General features: G+C 37.7%; 1 protein-coding gene across 6 annotated transcripts; it reads left to right on the top strand.

Annotated features, from left to right (window-relative positions):
• Nucleotides 1–217: 217 nt before the first annotated feature.
• Nucleotides 218–12712, top strand: LOC113064083 (methionine-R-sulfoxide reductase B3, mitochondrial-like). 6 transcript variants are annotated; one of them, XM_026234633.1, is made up of 8 exons: nt 239–362; nt 2480–2614; nt 2717–2835; nt 6591–6699; nt 7520–7597; nt 7722–7750; nt 11173–11270; nt 11504–12712. In XM_026234633.1, the coding sequence occupies exons 3-8, from the start codon at nt 2718–2720 to the stop codon at nt 11675–11677; spliced, it is 606 nt and encodes a 201-aa protein (XP_026090418.1). In that variant the 5' UTR covers nt 239–362; nt 2480–2614; nt 2717; the 3' UTR covers nt 11678–12712. The 6 variants fall into 6 exon arrangements, with proteins under 6 accessions (XP_026090436.1, XP_026090412.1, XP_026090444.1 ...); XM_026234627.1 differs by lacking the exon at nt 2480–2614 and having other exon boundaries at nt 225–362; nt 2668–2835; XM_026234659.1 differs by lacking the exons at nt 2480–2614; nt 2717–2835 and adding an exon at nt 4018–4171 and having other exon boundaries at nt 235–362.
• The last annotated feature ends 7242 nt before the right edge of the window (nt 12713–19954 follow it).

The following is a 19954-nucleotide window of genomic DNA, read 5'->3' as shown; positions in this document are numbered from 1 at the left end:
AAAGCATTTAATATAGAGAGTATGACCATGTTCAATTCATAAAAAAGAACATTAGGATGATTAATAAAGTTCCTATCCCTATTAATGTTTTAATCTTTTTAGTAGTGTAATTTAATTAGTATTATACAACAGCTTTGGGAGGGTTCTTGCTTCGAGCTGAATAACTATGCGCGCAAATTACGCATTGCTTATATATTTGGGGCTCGTCTGCCCAACGAGAGGAATTTCCCAGAATGCACTTGTCATTACCTAAGAAGTACACAGTCGTGTCGCTGTTTGACAAATGCTCTGCTCTAACAGCGGCCCCCCTTCATTTTCTATTCTGCTGGTCTACTCGGTTTTAACGCTATTTCTGCTTTCTGGTATGTCTAACTACTTATTATATGTTTATACTGTTTATTACGCACTTTTTAAGTAACTTTAACATGGGCAACAGTGTCTCTATAACTACGCGCTGAATGTAACACAACACCGTTATACTTTCCTGTCAGTTTAAAATTGACGCAGTTGAAATGTATGACATATGTACGCGTTTGTTTACGCGGTTTCATGCTTATATTTTAATATGAAAGAATATTACGTAAATAACCACAGCGAATTGTCCTAGTCTCCTATATGAAGTATATCAGCTACACTTTGTATACTATGTATATACTATGTATCCTCCCACACATGATATCATAGCGAGGTTTTACTACGTAACATTTTGTTTATGCAAACCACACCCTTACAAAAATGACTACTGTACAGTATTCTCATGAGACTCCATGGCTTCAAGTAGGCTACACCATGGTACTTTTTTTGTAAGTGCAGACCATTCAAAGACGTTAATATTTAATGTCATGTTTATTTAATTGCCCTGTAAAGTCCTGACACCTGTCTAATAAACATCTAAAAGCTGGATACTAAAATCAGGATAAATTTAGAATTAATGTTTGCGCTTGTGAGTCATGAAATTCTAGTGTACATGTCCTATTCTGTACCCTAAATATCCTTCCAGATCACTAAATCGTTGTTCCCGATTGCCCTGCAACCATCAAAACCATATAATCTACACAGATTGATCTGCTTTAAAACATTTTAGTTCTCATCTGTTGCTTTATGACCTTATATAGCTATGACTGTCACTGTACCTCAAGTATCAACCATGGTTTATTTATAAACTGCATTGATATTTAGAGCACTTGATATTTTTGGTGAGTAGAGGATTGAAATGAACTTAATTTGCCTGCTGTGGAGAGCTTTTTTATTTTTGTAGTTCAATCGAGAAGGCCAGTTTATTTATAGTGAGAAGAAGTAGTTGTCAAAATGACATTCGTTTAATGAGTCTCTCTCATCAAGTCCCAGTTTGGTTTTACTGAAATTAATTAAATGAAGATTTGGCTTTCCTTGCATGTGATTCGTCAGTGCAGCTAAACAGAGTTAAATACATTTATAAAATATAGTACACATGCAGTAACATTGGAGGAAACCGGATCAAGTGTTAAAATCATTTAAAGAGAACTTTCTGGAGTGCAAACGATGTAAACGTCAAGCTGTAGACAAACACAAACCTATGGTGTGATTCTGCAGAGCTGTAATTGAGCTCTATTTATAGTCTTCTCTGCAAGTGATTGCCTGGTATTTTTAAAATGTGGCCTTGCTTGTGTCTGTATCTGTTCATGTGTTAAAACCTCTCGTGCCTGACAGACCAGTTCTGGGTGAAGAGTTTCTCAAGTGCCAACAAGTGTCTGAATGCTGTTGCATTCATTTACTGTAACAATTCTGCATTTAGATACAAAGCAATAGTTGCCTTATTAATTTTGGTCAGTGGTGTAATTTTTACAAAATTGCTGCTTAATAATATTATATATCCTTATAAATGGAATATTGTTTTTTAATATAAAATATTTGTAATGTATCAGAATGGTTTCATATTTTCTAAGTTTTTAAAATGTTTTTCTAAATTAAATATTGTGATTTTATACATTTCTTTAGTTTATTTTATATATATGTATGTATGTATACATGTTACATTATATATATTTTTTATTTTTTTATATTATATATTTTTTTATATAATATATAGACAATTATGCCAACATGTCACACAAATGGTAAAAACATTTTTTTGTTGAATTACTGTATTGTTGATGATTAAGACAAAATGTATTTAGATAATTTCTGGTCAAAAGTGGATTACGGTCATAGTTAATGTGATGAACTACAGCTGTGGTTACTCCATGAATTTGATGAGAACTTCATACTTAAAAATTAGCTGATTTAAAGTTAAAAATAATAATAATAATAATTGGCTCAAAATAAGACATGAGAGCCAAGCAAGTTTGGCGGCAGATGCTACATTTAATGCATATATATCCAAATATTTTTTTTTATCTCCACACTAAGAATTAGTGCTAAATGGAAAGCTGTTCAAATCAAGCTCTTTCTGATGATAATTTTTCATTTGTACTCCTCTCCTGTATCCCTGTTGCACTAGATGAGAAGATCTTTCCCTTTTCCTCACACTCCTGCATGACCACTAGATGGACCTCGTGCCTTAGAAACCACAGCTTCACCCTCGCGCCCAGCAGCGCTCTCCAGCTTTGCCTGTTATTGATACCATAGTTCAGCTGTAATTTCCCACAATCTCTGGCCTCTAACAGTTGTAAAGCTTTATCTTTATAGTTTCAAGAAGGTTTGGAGAAGGTCTTAAAAACCTTCCTGCGTTCTTCAGGATGGCTGCCCATCTTCTCCGATCCATGGCCCCGCGCGCATCCATGGCCCTGCTCCAATGCATTCGTACCCATAAGTCCACAAGGCCACTTCTAGCACTGATTCCACCTGCTACGCTAGGTACTGAAGCCAATGAGAAGTTTAATTAAATGAGAAGCAAACTAGAATGTTGTGTTGTGCATTGGTTTGCACTTTGCAGGTGTTCTTTGTAGTACAGCTGGTATAAGCAAAGTTGCTAATGTAATGTGTATTAGTATAAATTGGATTATAAGGTTTAGTTTTTTTCTCGTTATGGCCCACAAACACACAACTGACGTGCTACAGCCATAGAAACCGCTGATAAGCTCGGTGTATGGCAGTTTTCTATGCAAAATGCTTCTGCACTTTTTCTGTGTCTTCTCAAGGCTCTGAATTCTAAAACAAATAACCCAGCTCATTAAACTTGACATAAAATATATGTTGGTTCCACTAATGAAGCTCTATAATCTTTTAATCACTTCTCAGAAATGTCAAATAATGCTCTCTGATCTTTTAATCACTTCTCAAAAATGTCAAATCATATTTTTTCCCCCGTTAATCTCTCTTCACTGTTTAAAATGTATTTATGGGAGAAATGGAAAATCAAAAAAGTAAATGCAACTTTTAATCTCACAATTTAGATTTTTTTCCCCACAATTCTAGTTTATATTTACAGTTCATGTTTTGTTTTTAATTTGTTTTTTTTTTCACACTTCCAAGGGAAACATTCAGAATTGTGAGATGAGATATAAACGGAAAATAGCATGATATTTTCTTAATCATGACCAATTAAAAAAAAAATTTCTCATGGCGAAAATGGACTTTCATATGTATTAGACTATCAGTAATCAGAAAAAAAATATAAAAATTGGCTGCTTTAAGGTTGTTGGCTAAATATTTTATTTTAAATATGAGCCCCTGTGAGATATAATATTAAAAAGCCTTTGTTAAAATTAAAACTCAATATTCCACTGTTTTTTTTATTTTTATATTATACCTTGTGATGTACATTTAACTGTCATTTACATAAGTAAACATGTCTTAAGGGTGTTAGGTCATTATTTGAATTCTAGGTAACATGTTTTTGCATATTTATCATTCCTGGTGATTTCTCTCTTTACACAGTGAGGTTAATCAGTCTTTCCCTGCATGAGAAGTGTCAGCCGTCCCGTGATAGGCTGCTCTTAGTGTCCATCTCTGTTACTGACATCTGTGTTGACCTATGTTGTGTTTTTTTCTCCTTCCTCTCCCTCCTCGCCTATGTTTGTCTTTATTATCTTTTAGCCTGAGTGGTAGGAGGGGGTTTTAGCAGGCAGCTGTCTCGCCGCTGTTTCTGTTCTCCCAGCAGCATCGGTCGCAGCCATGTCCGGGTTCAATCTACTGCATCTGGTCAGCCAAGGCCAACCTGTAAAACTCAAGGCCTGCGGGCTCCCCTCAGGTCACCTGGATGCTGTTTGTGTGTGTGCAGTGTGCTTTGCTTTCTCGAGGCTTCTATGTGTGCGCACACGCGTGTGTGAGCGTTGGGCAAGGGGTGTGTGTGTTCGGTTGATGATAAGGTCACTTGTGGAGGAACCAACTTCTGGATTTATCTAAAGGCAGTCTGACATTGAGATTTATTCTGTCTTCACATAAATGCATGGACCGCTAACTTAACAGGTGAATAGATTATATGTTTGGTAAGATTTTAGATCAATTTCTAAATAGTTGGCTGCCAGATATCAGGTTCCCCCTGATGCTTGAGTTGGTTTTTCTGCATTTGATGACCCCTTGCCCGGAAATGTCACCTTTTGCTTTGCTCTTTTTTCCCCCCTCTGTTTAGCTCTTCAGTTGCTCATGGAATAATGCCTAACTCACTGTTTTACCTTCTTTTAAGCCTGCATGATTAGTAAAGCTTTAATATGATCTACTAATGATTGCATTTGTGTTTTGCATTTTTCATTTTAGGAATTTAGATCACACTCACATTTGATACAGAGTGTGTTCTGAGGGAAATTCAATTGCATTTTTGTAAAGTATTCATCAGTGCATGTTAAAACCTTTCATAGGTTTATAAAGACACATCAGTAGATTTATATCAATAACTGAGTGTTTCTGTGTCAAAATAATAAAACCCAACAGGATTTGGATTTCTTCGAGGAAATGATGATGCTTGAAAAGTAAAAAAAAGACTAATGTTCACATTTTAGGCAAAGTGTGTGAATGAAATGCTGCTTTCACTGAATAATAATTTACATGGCTATATGACAGAATTGGCGTAAGAAAGAACAGTTGCAAGTTTGGTATACAAATATGATGATATTATGATGACGACATTAATGTCAAAAATCATTTTGTGTCAAAATATGCGTGTATATAATTGAAAGCGTTGAGTTGAGAATAGGTTAGAGAAGGGGGGAGGTGACGTGATATTTTTGGTGTGAAGCAAAAGGCCAATGCTAAAAACAAATCTTGCTTCCAATTAGGAAATAACTTTCACTTGCGGTTTTAGCGGAGGGATGTTGGAACAACGTGCTGATTTGTAGCGTGACCTCTCGGTGCACCAAAACTAAATCATTTGCAGGGGGTGACACAGACCGAATTCCTGAATTTCTTTAAATGCTTCCTTAGAGGCTTTTCTTGACAAACCAAGAAATAAAACACTTTTTTCCCCCTTCCATCTCTCTCACAGTATAAATAGTGTTCAGAGCCCTTCATACACAAAAAAAATAGGAATTCTCTTTCTGTCTCACTAATAGGATCCAGAAGACCCCTCTCACATAGTCGAAAGGAATACGGGAGAGTCCTGCAGGGAGCCGACCCCCTCCTCTTTGCGCTCTCCTCCCCTCTTCCCCATGTTTGTCAGAAGTAACTTTGTACTCGCTGGACAGAGCAGGGCCCATCAATGGAGCCCATTCACCAGAGGGACCTTTAAAGACCCCATTATTTCCTCCATTCACATGGTTTCAATCTTGTCGAGAGGAATTCTCCACATAGTCTAAGTGAAGGGAGACCCGCTCTCACCAAAATGCAAGCCGTAAAACTGGCCAAACAATACAGGAGCAGGATAGACCCCACAGGAACATGAGTGAAAAAATCGTTATTAGCAGGAGAAAAGGTGGAAAGGAGGGAGAAAGCACTCTGTAATGGGAAATTGCAGTAGAATTGTATGTAATTTAAAACTACTGCGTGTCCCGGTGACTAAATAGTATACAGATGGACATCTGGCCCCCTTTAAAAACATGGCTACATTGCTTGTCGTCTTCTGAGGACCTTACGGTTGCCAGAGTGGATATTTCAGGCTCATTTTCCATCCTTTTTTTTTTTTCTTCTTCTTCCCAGGCAGGTTTGTTATCAGTAGAAGTTGTGTCGCTATTTAATCAATTAGTTTGAAAGTCCTTCTGGTGACAATTACTCACTCCTCAGGTTGACCTCTAGAGGTCAGCATTGTTGTAAAGCTAGGGGCCAAGTGTAGCAGTCAATATCGCTGCCTTCTGTATAAACAGCCAACATGAGCGCTCATCTAGAATGTCATAACTCACTGCGTATGTTATGCAGAGAAAATCAAATTTGCCTCGGCGTAATCCTTTGGCTGTAGCACATCACTGACGGAGCGTTTGGATTCTGTGTGTGTGTCACTGACACTGTGATTTTTCCAGGCAAGAGTCGAGTCAGGAATTAAAGTAGACATCCTTTGTTATCGGCCAAACCAAATCATTTTCAACCAAAGTAACCAGACAAAAGTGCTGACTCCTGCTTGGAAGGAGTCGCATAGAAACCTAGATTAGAGTGACAGTTGTTTGTTCTTAATAATCCTGCACTACTTTACTTCGTGTTTACAAACACTTACATTTGCCTTTCCTTACTTGTCTCTGCTGTAGGAACGTGCCGAAGTAAGAAGACATGGCCCAAGACGTTCCCCGAGGAGGAGCTGAGGAAGCGACTGAGCCCCATGCAGTACCAGGTTACTCAGCAAAAGGGCACAGAGAGGTGGGTGACCCATCCTAAATAAAAGGCACTTTAAAATACACTTTCAGTCAAATGTTTGTATTGAACACTTGAATAAAAAAAAAAAAAACTATTTTCAAATTTGCAGATAAATATAAATTATTCAGATGTTTTTGAAAGGGCTCATTCATTTGTTCGGGATTGTGAAGCAAAAGCAGCCACAATGTTAAATGTTATATTCCAAATTATTCAAATATATCCCAATAACTTTCTATTCTAAAAGGTGAAATAACAAAAATTGGATTTAGTTTTTGTTTTGTTTCAAGCATCTTGTTTTAGTGTCTTGACTGAATATTCCCTGTACAGATTACTTTACGCTTGGCTGATAAAACAAATTCTCTCCTGAACGACCCAAGGCCATGAGATAGATGTTGAGTAGAAGGAGGATATAGCGTAGAAAGGAAAACACGGACACTTCCCCTCTTTCGCTCCGTTGCTCAGTGGTAAAACACACGTGGGGAAAGTATTTATCGGCCCATTGGCAGTAGGAATGTGAAAAATGCCCTTTAGCCTGCGAGAAAAGAGCAAAGAAACCTGAAAGGTGCATTCTGAGGCCTGTTACTCTGTTCACCCACAAATCCTCTTCAGCTTATGTAGACAAGAAATGCTTAAGCACTTGAGTTTTTTTTTTTTTAACATAAACACAAGAGCATGGGAAACTGAAATGCATTTTGAAATAAGCAGTAGTATGGATTAGCATTAACTGACAAACTTTTATTGACCTGACCATTATCATTTATCAAGCCAACAGTTGATCATTTAATGAATAAATTCTCAGTTTGTGTTGTTTTGTCATCCCTAGTGCTTTCACGGGAAAATACACCGATAACAAAGAGGAAGGGACCTACCACTGTGTCGTTTGCGGTGCCCCTCTTTTCACGTGAGTGTCCATCGTAATGACCCATCTTCAACATTCCCATTGTATTTAATCTTTGTTTTTGACTTAGAAATCATCTTCATTTGGCAGTCAATATTTTGTTAGTGATGACTTACTGTCCTTGCAGGTCTGATAAGAAGTTTGACTCTGGATCAGGTATGGTTCTGCACTCACGTATAACAATTGTTTGGCAAATGTGTACATAAGTGTACAAGACTAAGCCTAATTGTTTCTCAAAGAGAGTGAGAAAGGAAAAAATAGATAAGACTCTTGTCTGGCTCAGTATGGGAGAGTTTGGCCTTCTCAACCTCCTTTATGGTTGTTTGCAAGGACGTATGTGAATGCAGTCAGTTTGGGCCATGAAACCTCACATGCTCCTTTATATATGAGTTACAGCACCTACAGCGAACAACACCCTGACTTCAAGATCCTACAAAATATCTAAAATATTTTAATAAGCACTATCTGTTCTATTTGAGATTAATGATAAACATTCCGCCACAGTCATCCATAATCTTTTGGAATCCTCCAGTTCTTAATTTGTGCACATCAAACATTCTTCCTTCACAAATGGAGAACAAGTCTGTTGAATTATTATTATTATTATTATTATTATTATTTTTATTAATTTAGTTAATGGCTTACAAAATAATAATAATCCTTTAAAACGATATTAGAAATGTCAAATGAAGGGTATATTATAGTCACTTTGATTTTAATGTGAATATGCAAATAGGCATTAAATGCAGATCATATTTGTTATGAATTGGTAGTTTCCTGGAATCGCATCTTGTTTTTAACATGGCTTTTGTAGTTGCAATGGTATTTTTCCTGTTATGAATTTAAGATATGTATTAAATGTTTTCTGTTTTAAGCTTAAAAAGACTCCCATCAGCTCAGTCTAAGTGAATGTTGAGTTGATGCTGATTGTATACAATGTAATTGTAATATATTGCAGCAACCCTTACAGATCTGAGCTCCAAATCACATACTTCTGTAGCGTTACTCATGCTACTTTTATTCACTCTCCGAACAAAGTAAATCGTGTATGCAAGAATCCTCTACAGAAAACAGGACAAAATGAGAAACATCTGGGCCCCGTGATGAAAAATCTGATTTTCGCTCGAGCTGAATCTTTACTGTCTTCGACACAGAGAAGGGAGCCAAACAGGCTGCATTGCATACAGGCAACTCTGCAGCCTGGACTCATATAGACTCAATTTCCTGTTTTGTTAGAGTGATGCTACGCTGCTCCATTAACTGGGCCGCTCGCCCTGGCGATAAAGCCCCATTAGATCAGCTCTGCGACGATCCACCGGGATTCTCCCAGTCTGAGTCATAGGATTCCTATATTCCCCCTAGAGCTTCCTGTGTCTGAGTGGAATTTCAGGGCTTTGTAGTTGCAGCCAAGCATCTCCTCCCTAAGAGGGGAGGAGAGAGAGAGGTCAGTATAGATGGCGATTTAGGGGTGTTTGAGGGGATGAGGAGGGAAAGTATAGATTGAGTGGTGGATGACTGACTGACTGACTTCTGTTCCTCACCACACATAGTATCACAGCAGTGAACCGACTCTTGCTTCCTGATTATGAAATGTAAAATCAGATAGAATAACCAAGATATGCTTGCCAATAATTAGGGTTGAAATCAGAATAAAGGGCATGAAGTAACCTTGGTTGGCAAATCTCCCAGATGCACTGGCACAACTCTTTCTGTTAGTTCTCCATTAGAACAGAGTAATTGCAGGTACTTAGAAAACCTTGAATTAATCATTTGAAGGTCTTAAAAAGTTCTTCTTTGGCCAGAAAGTGAAATGGCATAGTTAGGTTTTTAATTATATTTTAAAGGTGACCTGTTATGCCCCTTCTTACAAGATGTAAAATAAGTCTCTGATGAGTGTGTATGTGAAGTTTAAGGTCAACATACCTTACAGATAATTTTTTATAGCTTATTAAAATTGCCACTTTTAGGGTATGAGCCAAAACCTGTACTTTTCATCTTTCCCTTTAAATGTAAATGAGCTGGTGCTCCGGGTAAGAGGGCGGAGCTTCAAGAGCTCAAGCTCCGGCAATACCATTGCTAGTCTTTGCAAATAAACCCTCTACTATTAATACAATCCATTAGTACACAGTCATCTGATTGTACTGTGCATAAAAAATGCACTTTATGAATTACACTGATGGGAGAATGACGCGATAAAAATAACTCATGGTGCCATACAAACTTTATAAGTCCCACTTGTGATTATGAGCTCGACTAATTCCAGCAGTCGACTTCACATTGCTTCCATATGCAATTTTAGCTATTATTTAACTACTATTTTTACAAAAACTGTTTCTACGGGGCCAAAATGTAACATAGAAGGTAATGGAGCCCTTTATACATTATCGTGTATCTTTAGAAATTAATAATGGACAAATGGAGTCTTTAAATGCCTCAGATGTAAAGTTATTCGCTTTCAAAGTGACGCCAAAATGAATGGGAGTCAATGGGATGCTAACGCAAGTGAAGTTCTGCTACAAGATGGTGGCACGCGGCCGACTTCAACTTCCGGTCGACTTCCTTCCCGCCTGGATATTACTGCGCCGAGGTCGAAGTGCTGCGAAGTGCTTTTCCACCATACATTATAGTCATCATTTTTATCCGCTTAGGAAATCGCCACTGTTTATTTTGTGTCACCATACTTACTTGTGTAACTACTCATGTAACAGTCTTGCAGTTCTGTTGTTGCAAAACTTCATCTGTAATGTTCTGAAAAATAATTGGATGCGGTGTACCCTGCAGTGCCAGTGGTCTTGTACTTCTCATTCATTTTGCTTTGCAGCATCTAATTTAATGTCTTTCCCTCTACCAGTAATCAGGAGGTAGTACTTTAAAATATGTAGGGGGTTTATGTCAAAAACCTAAACAAATATGCCAGCAGTCTGTGTAGTAGTACGCTCCCAAGGTTCCTCTCCTCCAGACGTTCCACCTACCCAGAGAGCCATGAGCAGGACCACCCATGAGCCAGAGCAGCCATTCTTTCCACTTGCACCCCTGTTACTGGGTAGAAATTTTCCAGATGAAAGAAAGGGGATTATGAGACAGCCCGTAACTCTGCCGATAACTCTGACCATTTTCAGTGAGGTTTGCTTCACTTTCTGATCTCATCTTCAGTGGGGTTCATCTGGTTTTGCCACAAACCAAACACTCGAGAATCATGGGGGTGAATTTTGCATATGTTTTGCAAATACTCTAGCCATTTAATGACAGTTTCTTTCCAAACCAAAGAACAAAGGTTTTCCTACATTCTCCGTTGTTCTTTTACAAATAATCCTCCTAATCCAATGTGCTTTGCATTCTAAGCTTATGCAATGTGTTGCATTAAGGTTACTGATTAGTTTGGAGCAAAAGAAGTGAAAGACAAGGATATAATGGCAAGAAAATGTGAGGATTCCCTCAGAATGAGCTTCAGCATCAGGACAGGCCAGAAAGAGGATGAAACCTTTAAACTTACACAGCACAAGATGGAATTGAAGGTTTATAGGCTTGTGGATCAAACAAAAATTCACTTAACCCTCAATGTCATAATGCTTTTACAGGATGGCCGTCCTTTTTTGATTTGATCAATAAGGATTCCGTAACACTAACTGATGACTTTTCATACGGGATGCACAGAGTGGAGGCAACATGCAGTCAGGTACAAAACCAGATTTTAAAAAAATGTATGCATAGCTATGAAAACAACTTCTTGAATATATATATATATATATATATATATATATATATATATATATATATATATATATATATATATATATATATATATATATATATATATATATATATATATATATATATATATATTTTTTTTATTTTTTATTTTATTTTTTAAAATATAATTTATTTTATATTCTCTTTTTCTCTTTGTAGTGTGGTGCTCACCTGGGCCACCTTTTTGATGATGGACCTCGACCAACAAAGAAACGCTACTGCATAAACTCCTCTTCTCTCAATTTCCAAGCGAAAAACAGTGTCTCTGAGGAGGTGGAAGCATCTGGAGGAGCTGGTCAATCACCACCTTCCAGTAAGAATGAAGAACTTTAAGAAACTTTTCCAAAGTCACTCCTGAACCATCAATTCCAAATCAAATGAGCCGTGCAATCAGACAACTATATACTTAGCAACATTCAAGACCACAATATGCAATATCAATATCCAGAAAACAGATTAGAATGGCCTTACGTTTGCTCCTCAACTTCTTTACTTGAATTTTGTTTTGTTTGAAGAGCTCACGTTGAAATTTGCTCCGCTAAAATGTTTTTAACACTTGTTGGAAATTTTCAATAAGGGCCAAAGGTCTGAGACTACATTGGAAATCTGCATTTTTTTCCCCCTTTAAATTCATATTTTTAAAGATTGAGTATTTTAAACAACTTTAAAACAAAAGATAGTGTGATGGGGAAAAAGAAAAACACTTTTCTACGTCACTAATCAAATAAATTTGTGTCATCAGACTTTGTATAAAGAATCAGGTATTCTGAATCACGAGATGATTTTTAAATCATACTCAAATCACGGTTGAGAACATGATCATCCTGTAGCTCGCAAAATTGCTGGTGGCATTAAAATGCACATTGTCTCATATTCTTCTTGATATTTTAAATTCAGATTTTATTTTAAAATGTTTTTTCTTATTATATCTGTAGTGGGGGGAAAAACATGCATTTTCACTAGTGGTCTCAGATTTTTTTTGGACCCCATTGTATATTGAAAGTTCAATGATTGGAAATGAATTATATATGTATACTTTCTCAGAGCGCTGTGTTGTTTTTGAAGTGACATGTGATACAGGGAGGTCAAGAAGTTTGAGGAAAATGCTATGCAAGTGCTCCTGTGAGCAGTAAAATAAGCACCGAGTGGAGAACAAAGCATTCTTTGAAATAAAATGGAACAGATGACAAATGTTTAGTCTGAACACAAATGTAGCCTGACTTTTGAGGGTGCTTTTTTGGTCCTCCTTACTTGCAGTGCCTATTTTTGTCTTGAGTTGTGAGGTTTTTTTTTTCCTGAGATATTGATTTATTTTGATTGATAGAATTTAATTAATATTGACTAGTGTGATTAAAGAGATATTAAGAATTATGTGTTGTTGTGAATTTTGTTCACATATTTAGGGGCCAAGCACTGAAGGTGTGATGGCACCTATTGTATCAGATGGCGTTCTTATTATTTACATCTATTATTGTTTTTCCACCCTTATGTGAATTTATCTTTTAGATATTTCTTTATTTTGATAGTCCACTTTAGGCATTGCTGATTATAAGTAACTTTGCAACTACATGTCAACTACCAGTCATTAAAGTATTAGTAGACTGTCTGCTTAATATATTAACACTTTATTTTGATAGTCCGCCAACACACATTTTAAAGTCTGATTATTCTACTAACCCTAACCTAACAGGTCACTTATACTCTAATGTGAGGGTAATGTAGTTGCAAAGTTACTTAAAGTTAGTAGAATGTCTGAAGTGGACTGTCGAAATAAAGTGTAACCTTTGATTTTATGAAAAAGAGCTGCTCGGACAATCAATGAAATCTCGACTTTTTCATTTAACGAAAGAAGTTACTTTGGGTTTGGAACAAAATGAAGGTGAGTAAATGTTTATATAAAATTAATAGTGGTTGATCAAATAAATGTTTACATTTGCATATCTAGAAAATGTACTCTCCAGTAAACTTTTTGCTAATTCTAACCCCATTTTTGTTGCAGCATATCACCGTAGGAGGAAATTCAGACTCCCTGTATGTCCTCTTTGTGTTAAGTGGGCGGAGGTACGCTTTGTGAGATGCTGAAAGTCCTTCAAGCCTGGAGAGGTTACGTCAGCCTCGCCATCCTCTATGGAGTGCTGATGTTTAGAGAACAGAGTGGTTGGCCTTATTCTGAGAGTGTGGGAAAAATCGTACAACTGGCCTGTCGCTGAGAGCGTTTATGTTACCAATGCAATAAAGAATATTTACAAGTCAGGTGTGTTTAGACTGAGGAATGCTGGCAGGGGGGCTTTTGGAGGAAGATGGAGGTTATGGGGGGGGACTGGCAGCTGGAGAGTCTCAAATCAGCTTTCAACCCCATATCATCTCCCACCCGGAAGTCAAACAATTTTGTCATTTATGGAGCAAAAATGAACATGCAGGGCACTCTCGGTAGATAGCGTGACTACTCAAACTGTTACAAGCCTTTCTTTTGTAGCCGGAATTCCGAAACATCCTGTTGAAATGAGTCACATCTTGACTCTGGCCCAGACATTAACGCTTTAATGCACAGTATGTAGGTAAAACTTGGCTGTTAATCTGTTTTTACGTTTCAGACTGTCCGCCTCACTTCCTGCCACTGAAGTGTCACTCCAAGCAAGTCATATCTTGTCCCAATGGCCCCATTAGTGTTCTCTATGAAAGCATTAAACCAAACAAAAGATCTCCTGGCACCAGCCATACAACCCAAACACACAATCCATGATCCACAAAGTCATCCAACACATAAACACCTCCCTCGAACCCTGGGACAAACACTGGACTTTCCATATAGACTGAACACACTCATTCACGGTTTCTTTGGGTATGCATGTTTGCAAGCCTCTTTCTTTCTTGCTTCATAACCTGCCATTAACTGTAGCTCTGTGCTGACTTTGAGGGATTACAGGGGCTTTGCACAGACCTGCCTCTGTGTTTACCCGAAAATGCTTGCTTGTTTAAGTTGGTGTTAGTTTTCTCCTTACTTCCTTCCTTCAATCTGTGGAGAACGTAAAAAATAATTTGATAATAAATCAGGCCCCTTTACTAATCATGCATTCAGTGTCTTTAACCCGCGTAGTGACTTTCATATTCAAAGATTGTGGAACGTTTGTGCAAACCAAACTGAAATTAGCTGCTTGGAAAGCAGTGGAAGTGGTTTCTGTTTAGCTTTCCAAGTGCCAGTGCAATCTCCACACAAATCACACATTGAAAACTTTCCCCCCATATATGTGGCTCTTTTCCATGCAATAATGGGAACTAACATTTTCACCTTTTCAAATGACCATAAAAGTACTTGAAAAGTCCATATTCCATGTCTACTTGCATCTTTTTGAACTTAGAAACCTTTCATTCCAGTTAACTGTTACTACGTGAAAAAGAGCAATCTCCTTTTGTGTTCCACAGAAGAAGGTCAAACGTGTTTGGAACAAATGAAGGGTGAGTAAATTACGGCAGAATTCTTTCTCTCGAAGTCTAGAATTATCTTTGTCTAGTATCAGTTGCAAGTGTGCACACCTTGAAATTAACCATTCCTTTACCACATTTGGACACACCTCAAGGACCAAGAGTGAATCAGGATATGCCTTTGGAGGCCCTTTCCAACTTATCGAATTCCTAATGGCACTTCCTTAATGTCCTGGAAGAATTGCTTCATCCTCTCACAGACCTTTCCCCTGGATTCTGAATGTTTTGGATGTCATAATCTGGTCAATTGAAGAAGAAAGGGAGGACAAAGCACTGAAGTGAGAGTGAAAAAAAGAGAACTTGTGGAATAGTGTAGCTCTGCCAGCTATATCAGACATTTGTTTGATGGATGTGTTGTGACTCCTTTCCTGAAGAAAAGTCAATGATCTCATTTCAGCTCTGTTAACTTCTGCCAAGTATTTACTTTTTTCAATGAGCAGTGTGGGGGCAGAGGGACAGAGGCTGCCTGTGGCCCCATTCCAAATGATGCAATTTGACAGAAACCACATGAAGGGCCAAGGGTATGCAGTATTGCCAGTACCAAGTGCGCCTGCTTGTACCAAGTGCGCCTTTAGTCTGATTGGTTCCAAATGCACTCAAGATATATTTTACCCAAGGTTTTACCAATCACATTGCAATCGTTTTGATACTAAACTAAATGGTTAAGTTGATTGGGAATATTGTGCAGGTTGTCTTTCCCTTTGCTGTTGTCTTGCAGTACTTTTGCAGAAGTGGAGTTTGCCATCTACAATTGAGACATCACAGCTTTGGAATGCCACCAGGTGATCACCACACCACCTCTCCAGCATGCTGAACATAAATAAACCCCAGGATCTAGCCGCCTTATTATTCCTAGCATTATTATCAGGAAGTGTCCGGCGGTGATCTGTGTTCTTCAAATAGTTCATTTGCAGCTTCGTTAAAACATTATTTTCCCAAGACGGAATTAAAAAGCAGCTCTGTGTTTGGAAGTTGGTCAAAAGGATGAGGCTCACCATGACCCCTGTGGTTGGTTTAGGAGTATGTGCTGTTATCAGGGACGTGTGTGTCTGTCTGCAGCTGGTGTATGGGAATGAAAAGTCTAAGTCCGGCAACTCTCGAGCCGGGAAAACATCATTTCTGTGCCTGTTTGTTTTGAATCTGCCAGGTTGTTTTGACTGCCTAAGTTTGCATCTCAAGAACACATCCTGATGAACCCAGTGAATGTGTCCTGTGCATGACCTCGCAGCTGTCCGAGGGGTTGAGCAGATGCTTCGGCGAAGCTTTAATAGGTCATGAATGCAGAAACATATGAACCAGTGGGATTGCTATTACAAAGTGAAAGCTTAAAGGGATAGTTCACCAAAAATGAAAATTGTCAATAATTACTCACCCTCATGTCGTTTCAAACCCGCAAGACCTTTGTTCATCTTCAGAACACAAATTAAGGTACTTTGATGAAATTCAAGAGCTTTCTGACCATGCATAGACAGCAACACAACTGACATGTTCAAGGCCCAGAAAGGTTGTAAGGACATTATTAAAATAGTCAATGTGACATCAGTGGTTAAACTGTAATTTTATGAATCTACGAGAATAATTTTTGGCATATTTGGGTGAACTATTCCTTTAAGCCTTGAAACAGCTCCAGTTGCGTAGTGTAATGAATCTGATGTCTCCGTTTTAGACATTTGAGATAATAACCAGTGGGTGCCTTTGTTTTGCAGTGGATGGAATGGTGCCATACCATATTGACACAGGGAAGTGTGGTTAAAGGTCATTTATTCTTTAAGTAGAGGATGTATGGAACATGTTAGCCGTGTGATTAATTAATAGGTAGAGGTGTGTGTTTGTGAGAAAGGAAGTTGAGAACGGCATCCGAAGGTTCTGGGATCAATTATGCAGAGAAGAAAGTGGAGTGAAATTGTGGCCACTGGGCCTCTTGTTTCTTTGCAGAGTTCTGTGGTTTATACCGTCAAGCAAAAATTAGCTTTTATAAGTGCGTATTCAAGAGCTGACACCATAAAACTGACAGAGGCCATTTATGCCTTTGTAGTCTCAGCTTGTGCAGGACTTGCGTCTGGAGGAAAAGACAAGATTAAATTCTTAGATGGCCCCCTCTCTCCCATAGCCCATGGGAGGAAAGGCAGTATCTCTGAGCCCAGAGTTAAATATAGAATGGTTACAAAGCACTCACGATTTGCATACCTGAGAATAAAATGGTTCTGTTCTGGAACAACTTAGTCAAACTGTGGAGGAAGCCATGGGAATTTCCCTCCGCTCTGCAGCCCAGAAATGTGGAAAATCTTCTGGAGAACTGAGCCGCTCAGAACAACTGCTCTTTGATTTAAACTCTGAATTGAAAATGTAAATCCATGCCTTCAACCAAGCAACTTCATTCACCATTTCCCATAGAAAGAATCAGACTAGTTTCTTAAGGTCTTTTTTGTTTAACGAGGAAAAACAGAAAGACGAGACGTATTGATTTCCGTGCAATATGATTAAATTCTTCTTGAGGTGCAAGGTGAAATGACCATGATGGGTTTCAAATTATATTCCAGTGTTTTGTGTCCATGAAATTGCAAACAAAACAGTTATTGTTAGCTTGGATACCTTGTCTTGTGCTAAGCCATATACTGTAACATGCAGTATGATATGGCTTGAGTGCAGGCTCTTGCATTTTCCAACTAAATTTGGATGGTTATTTGATTTAGTTCTTTCTACGTGTTAATGCATGTTTAACCAAATATTCATATATTTTTAAACATGCATAAACATTATATTAAAATGGACTAATATTAATGCATATAACATGACATAATATTATGTAAAGTTAAAGTGCATTGTTGTCCAAAGCCAAAACCTATGACTAAAACAGATAAACGTCAAATCAAACACCGACATGCATACAACATTCGGTTGCTAAGGAGCACCAAGAAAACACTTACCAGCTCACAAAAACATTTTTTCCCCTCATTCACGCTTTTTACTCTCTCTCTCTTTTTTTCTTCTTCTCCAAAGCAAGTAAACTTGCCTCTGGCTCCCTGGGCGGCGGGGAGCATTGAGCGAATGCCAAATCTTTAGGATGTCACCGCTGCTCAGTTGCTTCCACTTAGCCTTCCAGACTTTCCCCTGGCTTCTTTTCAAAACAAATCTTGGAGCGGGCCCACAGAAAGTGCATTCTTTTAGGGTCCCTGTGAGCAGTGCTCACGCGCTCCACCGCTGCCAGAGGTTGTCCAGACAGACACACTGAGACGGCATTTATTTACACAATACACATCAGGAAATATACATACTAGTTACATATTAGCACATTTTCATAACTAAATCTATTGCTTAAATGTAGTTTATGCACATTGTGGTTTGTGACATACATTAGTTGTCTTCTTCTGATCATAATGTCGCTATACTGACCAGCTGTATTTGTTAATTAATGCTAGTGTTTGTTCTTCTAGAGTAATGACATATTAGAAATGCAATTGCAAAAGACTAAACCCTAGTTTGACTTCGCAAACTTCGGTGTGTCACCCTCCGCCACTCAAGCGAATGAGTTAAACTAACTTTGCTTTAATCTGATGTTCTACTGTTGGCCTTGGCAGGTGTTTCATGGCGATCCGGTGTTGTTTTACTTACTCTGTTTGTTTAGGCTAATGGTGAATGGGCTTTTGGCAAATGCTTCAGGTTGCCTATTTGGGTAGTGAGATTAGGCAGCTGTTAGCATTTGGTCTAATCAACAATGCCCCCAAATTTTCTCTCTACAGGATCAATATGTAAACATAAACCAGAAGACTCCAAGTCTGGGTTAAAATTGTATGCCGTTCCAGATGCTTCTTTTTAGATAGTATTGGTTTGGAATCATTTTCTTCAAAGTCATGAGAGTGATGCTATTGATATTAATGTTCAAGTGAGACATGACTGAGAAGCGATGATGATTATTATTTCTCAAAGGTTGCTTTTGCTCAGGAGTCTTCCCAATTGTCCCTTCAAACTGTGGAAAGACGTCAATACACGTTTGATTGACAGGCGATCTGACCAATCATAATGCTGAATCAAACCAACCAGAATAGAGAGTAGAAAGTTGGTGGACTTGAAAAAATAGTGTGTATTGACGTCTTTCCATGGTTGAAACAAGATACCTTTTGAAGTTCATTCATGTTTTTTTCATGCTATAACTAGTAAAGAAAAAGAGATGATCGGTTCATGTGCTTGAACTGCAGGCTCTACAGCAATATGTCATGACACATAAAGTGCCTTGTATTCAAATTTTAATTCCTTAAAAATGAAACCTATTTAACATAGTAATTATCAGGGTTGCATGATTATGACCAAAATCATAATTGTCAGTTATTCCCTTGAAACTGTAATTGCGATTATTAATTATTATTATCACATTTTACATTGAATTATGTTTTGAATAGCTTTATACCAATGTTTGATGCAGCCGTGTGCCATAATATTATATGAAAATAAACAAGCTGAAGGCACCCTTCCTGAAAAAACTTTTATTGCTTTTAGCATTAAAGGGATAGTTCACACAGAACTGAAAATTATGTCATTAATGACTCACCCTCAAGTCGTTCTAAACCCGTAAGACTTCCGTTCATCTTCGGAACACAGTTTAAGATATTTTAGATTTAGTCCGAGAGCTCCCAGTCCCTCCATTGAAGCTGTGTGTACGGTCTACTGTCCATGTCCAGAAAGATAAGAAAAACATCATCAAAGTAGTCCATGTGACATCAGAGGGTCAGTTAAAAATTTTTGAAGCATCGAAAATACACTTTGGTCCAAAAATAGCAAACACTATGACTTTATTCAGCATTGTCTTCTCTTCCGGGTCTGTTGTGAGAAAGTTCACTGCCGTGTAGTGATATCCGGTTCGCGAACAAATCATTTGATTTAAAAATTCAACATTTTCTCTAATTTAATTCATATTTATTTCTAGGAGAACCATCTGAGATATTGAAAAATCTCATTTACGATTATTATATTCTTTATTACAGGTATTTGCAGATCGCTAATGTCTAAAAGTGTACTTATAAGTAATATGTTAATGTTATATTGGTTATATTTTAGGTAGTGTTGACATTTTGAGTACTTTTTACTTGTTTTTACTTTAATGTGTTCATTTTTTTAGCTTGCTTTTAAGCC

The sequence above is a fragment of the Carassius auratus genome, chromosome 4 (assembly GCF_003368295.1).
Source record: "Carassius auratus strain Wakin chromosome 4, ASM336829v1, whole genome shotgun sequence".
NCBI classification, from domain to species: domain Eukaryota; kingdom Metazoa; phylum Chordata; class Actinopteri; order Cypriniformes; family Cyprinidae; genus Carassius; species Carassius auratus.
The sequence above is the reverse complement of the archived record's forward strand: the minus strand, read 5'-3'. Positions and strand labels throughout refer to the sequence as shown.